At 58.1% G+C, this 6595-nt stretch overlaps 1 protein-coding gene across 1 annotated transcript; it reads left to right on the forward strand.

Annotated features, from left to right (window-relative positions):
* The first annotated feature begins 1086 nt into the window (after positions 1-1086).
* SLC38A7 (solute carrier family 38, member 7) lies at positions 1087-4624 on the forward strand. Its single transcript, XM_010291413.1, has 10 exons — positions 1087-1353; positions 1586-1784; positions 1875-2019; positions 2466-2564; positions 2969-3026; positions 3385-3499; positions 3709-3856; positions 3941-4140; positions 4374-4428; positions 4522-4624. The coding sequence occupies exons 1-10, from the start codon at positions 1087-1089 to the stop codon at positions 4622-4624; spliced, it is 1389 nt and encodes a 462-aa protein (XP_010289715.1).
* The last annotated feature ends 1971 nt before the right edge of the window (positions 4625-6595 follow it).

The following is a 6595-nucleotide window of genomic DNA, read 5'->3' on the forward strand; positions in this document are numbered from 1 at the left end:
CCTGCAGCACCCTCCTCCGGCCACGGGAGAGGCACCCGCCCCTTCCCCATCCGAACCGGACCCACGCAAGCCAGCAGACCCCACCGGCTTAGGGACCGGGGACGCGTCCCCTCTCCCCTCTGCACTTCTACCCCCAGGGGAGAGGGCTGCCTGCCTTCGTCCTCTGCGCAGACCTGCGGGGTTTCTCCCCTTCCCCAGAAACCACTGAAGCTTAGGTAGCCTGGAAGCGAAGGGTGGGCTGGTCAGAGTCTCTGGAGACGTCGTCTAGGAAAAAAGGAGTTTTCTTTTTTTCTCACAGGACCTGTGTAGGTCCCTGCAAAGCCCTGCCAGGTTGTGAGGGTTGATCTCCTTCAGCTCGGAGGCACTGGGGTGAGATCCGGGCTGTCCAGCCCTCGAGGGCTGCCATTCTGGAAACACCAGGTCTTCGGGTCCAAAAGCTTCTGAGACATCTCAGTGCTGGTGGTCACCCTGGGGGTGTGCTGGAAGGGGCCAGTCCTGCTTTTTCTGGTGACACGGTGCTTCTGCTGCATGTGTGGGTCATTCCCGTTGAGCCAAAGCCTTGACCCTTACCCGAGAGCACGTGTGCAGCAGCTCTTGCAGAGCTTGCAGGAATTGGGGTTGGAAATCAGGAAGCAAGCCGTGACGCTGGGTCTCGTGCCCACAGAAAGGCGAGTCCTGCTGTGAGGCTGTGGCTCCCCGGCCCCATGGCTGGGGCTCAGTCCCCCACCAAACAGCAGCCTGGATTTGGGGGACAAGAGGTGAGTTCTCCTGCTGTATCTCTGCTGGCATGAGGACACCCTGCGTGCTGTGACCCCCAAGCTGAGACCCAAGGAACTCATTTCCTCTGTGCCCCGATCTGATGGCCAGGTTATCCCTTGTTAATGTACCTTAATTAATACTTACCGTGTCTTTCTTCATCCTTGTCTAGGAGCAGTGAAGTGCCTGACCCCCATGCTGCTGCTCTCCCCTGCCTGATGGAGCCAGTGTTGGCAAAAGACCCTCCTCGAGGTGGCCGGCTGAGCCCGGTGCGGGAGCGCTAGCACTAGTGGAACGTGGATGACGGCGTGTGCCACCCTCGGAGGGACGATGGCTCAGGGCACCGGGAGCATCAACAGCGAGTACAAGGATTGGGAATGGAGCGCAGATGCTGGGGAACGGGCCAGGCTCCTGCAAAGCCCCAGTGTGGAGACGGTGCCGAAGAGCGGAGAGAGCCAAGGAAACCGTCTGGGGGCCACGTCAGCTTTGGGAGCTGTCTTCATCGTGGTCAATGCTGCCCTCGGGGCTGGGCTGCTCAACTTTCCTGCTGCCTTCAGCATGGCCGGTGGCGTGGCCGCGGGCATTGCGCTGCAGATGGTGAGAGGGTGGGGAACGGACAGTGCCCTGTCCTACCCTGGGAGGGGATGTGGGGGAGGACATGTTGAGCCCCAGAAGGGGCTCGGGGAGGACCTGGCTCCTGGGAAGAAGCCCTATGTGGTGAGGTACACCAGAGATGCTCAGTGTGTTCGGGGGTGGCTGCCTGGGTGGCTTTGGGGACCTTGTCATTCTGTTGCCTCAGTGTCCCCTCCCTGTCTCTTCCCCACCCCAGTGCATGTTGATCTTCATCATCGGAGGCTTGGTCATCCTGGCGTACTGCTCGCAGGCCAGCAATGAGCGGACCTACCAGGAGGTTGTGTGGGCCGTCTGTGGGAAGGTGCCTGGCGTGCTGTGTGAGGTGGCCATCGCTGTCTACACCTTTGGCACCTGCATCGCTTTCCTCATCATCATCGGAGACCAGGAGGACAAGAGTAAGTGTGTCCCATGGTGGGAAGCAAATAACCAGTTGCCATCCTTCTGGCAGGACAGGGACAACCTGACCGCCCCGGTTGTCCCCACAGTCATTGCTGCTCTGGTGACAGAGCCTGAGGAAGCTGGGAGCAGCCGCTGGTACATGGACCGCAAGTTCACCATCAGCATCACCGCTTTCCTCCTCATCCTGCCCCTCTCCATCCCCAAGGAGATCGGCTTCCAAAAATACGCCAGGTGGGTGGAGAGAGCCCTCCAGGGCTGGGAGCCAGCAGGCAGCCATCTAAGCATGTTCCCAGGGGATGAGGAGTGGAAACGCCATGGCTCTAGCACCACATCTGCCCACTTGCCCCGAAGGGGTTGGATATATCCTCCTCTGCCTTCCCATGCCTCCGTTTCCCCATCTGGGAAGCAGAGATGCTGCTGAGCACCCTACGGCCACAGTGTCATACTCCGGGGCTTGTGTCCCTCCGTTCTGCTTGCCAGAACAACTGGGGAGAGCTGCTTTCAACTGCCTTGTCCCCTGCCTTTGGAGTTGGCCATCCAGCAGAAAGGAGAGCCAGTAAGGGTCCCTGGGCTGGGTGGTCTGCAGGCCAGCCCTGCTCTATCCTCCGCAGAGCAGGGAGGCAGCATGCTGTCGTGCTCCTTTTCTTCTTCTCCTTTTCTTCTGTCCCCTCTTGCAGCTCCCTAAGCGTGATTGGCACCTGGTATGTCACAGCAGTCATTATCATCAAGTACATCTGGCCCGACAAGGAGCTCATGCCTGTGGAGATCCCCACCAGGTGAGCGCAGGAGACCTGAGACTGACAGTGGCCATCATAGCACTGCAGAGCCAGGCAGGGGTGTGAGAGCATGGGCTGCAAAGGCTGGGGACAAATCCTTCACAAGTCCCATACTTGGGCCTAGGGATGCTGCGTGTTGCTGCCAGAAGCTCCCAGGTGGCTGCATCTCTGCACGTTTCAGAGGAGCAGGTGGTGAAGGAGAGGAAAAAGACCTCTTGGAGGTCCCCGTCACAGGTTTTGAGGAAAGCTGACTTTTAGCTCTGACACAGCCAGACCCAGAGTTTCCCCGTGCAGTGCTCATGCTCACCCAGCAACTAGGGCTGTGTCTGGTTTTGGGATGATTTTGGTTATTTCCTGGGCCAGCACAGCCCTGGTCTGACCGGTGGGTGTTTTTCTCCCACCAGCCCCTCCACCTGGACGGCCGTCTTCAATGCCGTGCCCACCATCTGCTTTGGGTTCCAGGTAAGGGCACGAGCCCAGCGCTCCCCTTCCGCCCTGCAGCCACCTGAGTGGGGGACCGGTGTGGTCCAGGGATGTTCCCCTAGGTGTTCAGCCAAAACCCTCCCCGTGTTCTCCCTGCACGGCAAGGGGCTGAAGCCAGTTTAACATCTCACCACCCATGGATGGAGTCAGATCAATTTTAGCCCAGCTGGGAAGTCCAGGGCAGGCTGTCCCCCGCCTTTTCTTCTCCAGCAACAAACCTGGGGGATCGCGATATCTCAACAAAGCCAGGGATATCATGTGTGAGATCCCGCGTGGCTCACTGTGACTCTGGCTCAGCCCATCGCGTGTCCCCACTCTCTCTCCGTGTCCCTGGCAGTGCCACGTCAGCAGCGTGCCCGTCTTTAACAGCATGAAGCAGCCGGAGGTGAAGACCTGGGGGGCGGTGGTGACGGCGGCCATGGTGATCGCTCTCTTCGTCTACACAGGCACTGGTGAGCGAGGGGATGCCGTGTGAGTGTGGCATGATCCTTGGAGGGGCTGGGGCCCTCTGGTCAGCAGAGAGACAGAGTGGGAAGGGAGGGGAGTCCATCTAACCCCCCACTGCGATGTGCCCTGTGCCGTATCCATCCAAGTCTGGTCCCTCAAACGCATGTGCAGGAGGCTCGTCCCCGTCCCCCGCTGACCGCTCCCTTCCCGGCAGGCGTCTGTGGCTTCCTGACCTTTGGAGCCGGCGTGGAGCAGGACGTCCTTCTGTCCTACCCCTCCAACGATATCCCTGTTGCCCTTGCCCGGGCCTTCATCATCCTCTGCGTGCTGACATCCTACCCCATCCTGCACTTCTGTGGCCGGTGAGCGCTGGCAGGAGGCAGGGGCTGGTGTGGGCAGGAAGGGCAGCATGGGGAAACCCCCCTGCCCTGGGTCTTTGCCTGCAGGGCTGTCTTGGAGGGTCTCTGGCTCCGCTACACTGGAGTGACGGTGGAGGAGGACGTGGTTCGGGAGCGGAGGAGGCGCCTGCTCCAGACCATCAGCTGGTTCCTCCTGACCCTCCTCCTGGCTCTCTTCATCCCTGACATTGGCAAAGTCATCTCTGTCATCGGGGGCTTGGCCGCCTGCTTCATCTTCATCTTCCCAGGTGGGGCATCCCGGCATGCTCAGGGGCTGGCAGAGGTCTCTTAGCCTTGTGTCTGTATGAGGGAGGGACTGAGATGGAGATGCAGGAACCAGGATGAAAGTGTGGCCTGATGTTGGTTGGCAGCCCAACTATTTTGACTGGACTCTGCTCTGTAATGGGGAGTGCAGCTCCATGGCTTGTAGGGTGTCTGCTCTGTCCTTGTCTGGGTTTCATTTGCCTCTTCTCCCTTTCAGGGCTCTGCCTGATTCAAGCAAAGCTCTCTGAGATCCAACAAACCAGGGCAATCAGGTAATGGAAACGTGCTTTCCCTCTCCCCGCTTCCCCTGCGGGTGTTGGCAGGAAGGTCCCCTCTAAACACACCCTGTCCGCCTGTATCCACAGCTGGTGGGCCCAGGTCAGCTATGGGGTGTTCATGGTCACCCTTGGAGCCTTCATCTTTGGACAGACCACTGCCAACGCCATCTTTGTGGATCTCACAGCCTGACTCCTCCTCCAGGCTGGACCGTGCTGCTGCTGTGGGGATGCAGATTTCCTTTAGGACCAAAGGGAAGCAGGGAGAAAACACATTGCCGTGTTGGGAAGATCCAAGAGGAGCGTTGTAATCTGGGCCTTGGCTGAAAGCCCTGCAGTGGTTTGTATCTTGTTGTCTTAACGCACCAGGCAGTCAGGCTTGTCCTCTCAGCCCTGACTCCTTGGTGAAGCCAGAGCATCACTACAAGGGGACCTGTAGTCCAGGTCAAGCCCTTTCTGCCCCTCCAGGGTAGACATCACTACCTTAGACATCACTAAGGGGTCGCGGTTGGGGTTTGCGAAGGCATGCTGCTCTCATCTGTGTCCCCCTGTGCTGGTGGAGCTCCTTTGCACAGCTTAGACTTCTCCTTCTCTCAACATTGGAGGGAGACAGTGTGTCTTGCATGAAGGGAACCCAGTAATCACGTTTATCAGACAGAGCGACATCCTCATAGTCCTCTTCTGTGTCAGTGTTTGGTTTGCTTTGAACTCTGCTTTCCCGTGGCTCATCTTGCCCATCTCTGGCCCTTACTCTTACATTTCCCTCCGCCTGGGCTGTGCTTTCTGTTATAAAGTGGGACTGTTGCCTTCAGCCTGACTATTTTTTTGGAGGATCAGGACAAGCCCGGGGTAGGGACACACTGGTGCAATGTCTCCCCTGCCAGAGGTTGCTCACTAACTAGAGAAGGTGCTATGGCTGCATCAACCTACTGGAGACACTACGCTACAGCAAAGCTCTTCTCCAAATTTCCAATCCTGTTCTTCCAGGAGGTGTCCAGGGAATGGGGCTGGACCAGATGTAGGTTTTAAGGGATGCTTTGGGGATAAAGCAGTCAGTATTAATCTGTTTTATATTGTTCCCTTGGTTGTTTACACTCTCCATGGCTGGTGTTGCTCTGGGCTGTCCCTGCGTCGCCTATCTGAATGATAGTTTCACTTCTGCTTGCGCTGGGTTGAGCAGTTCCCCCAGCTGCAGATTCGGTTGGGGGAGTTAAACCTCAACAGCAAACTGCTCTTGTTCAGTCTTTGAGTTCCCTTCTTCCTTATTTGGCTTCTAAAACCCTGGGGGAGGGAGGAATTCATGTGTATTTGTTGCATCTATGACAAGGGTCCAGCCCAGCTTTGTGCAAAACCTGGCTTTTGCTTCTTCTGTATCTTCTGGAAGCAGCCCAGGCTGTCACGGTGGGAAGGTGAACCATGCCGTGCTTCTGTGCTTCCCACTGCGGCGCTCTCCCTCTGCGTCCAGCAGCGGTGGGTGGGAGGACAGCACGTGGGCGCTTCCCCAACATGGAAACGTTTGATCTCTCCCTACTAATGCTTGCTGCCTGTAAATGTGGACCTCCCTGCTGTTCCTTGGACAAGATGGGGAGACCCAGATGGAGAAGGGGGAAGAAGAACCCCAAGCACAGTGTGAATGTTTTGCCCTCTGAAAGCACATGTCCTGCCTCCCCCAAGGTACCGCCAACCTCTGTGCACTCAACTTTTGACAAAACCAGGCTCCAGCAAGCCCCCCATCTGTGTGGCACCGGCTGCCTCCCGAGCCCCTTTGCCCAGCTCCTGCCTCCAGAGCAGGCGCTGGGGCTTGGGGGACTCCTTGGGATAAAGAAGAGGGTGCCCACCCTGACACCACCCAACTCTGCAGACTGCTGTTCCTGGATGTGGGGAGCACAGAGCCACTTCCCATGGAGTCCAGCAGGGACCGGGACACTCAAGGCTCAGCAGATGCCAACGCCGAGATGCCTTTCGGTGTCCATCCCCCTTAAAGATGGAGAGGGGTTTGGTACCCGGTGGCTTTTGTGGCTCCAGCTTTTCACGAAGATGAGGTCCCACGGTTGAAGCGGAGGCAGACGTGCTGTCCCATGTCTTTGTTTGTCGCCCCAGGAGCCGCTGGGCTCCCTCGATCCCACTGGGGTACGGAGGTGCTGTGGCTGTGTTTGCCTTACTG

This window comes from Phaethon lepturus, unplaced genomic scaffold (genome assembly GCF_000687285.1).
Source record: "Phaethon lepturus isolate BGI_N335 unplaced genomic scaffold, ASM68728v1 scaffold31287, whole genome shotgun sequence".
NCBI lineage: Eukaryota > Metazoa > Chordata > Aves > Phaethontiformes > Phaethontidae > Phaethon > Phaethon lepturus.

What these genes read in the sequence shown, in the direction of transcription:
- SLC38A7 (XM_010291413.1), top strand. Translation starts at nt 1,087, where the DNA reads ATGGCTCAGGGCACCGGGAGCATCAACAGCGAGTACAAGGATTGGGAA. An exon ending in CCATCTGCTTTGGGTTCCAG is followed by an intron (nt 3,027 to 3,384) that starts GTAAGGGCACGA and finishes TGTCCCTGGCAG; the next exon opens with TGCCACGTCAGCAGCGTGCC. An exon ending in CAACAAACCAGGGCAATCAG is followed by an intron (nt 4,429 to 4,521) that starts GTAATGGAAACG and finishes CTGTATCCACAG; the next exon opens with CTGGTGGGCCCAGGTCAGCT.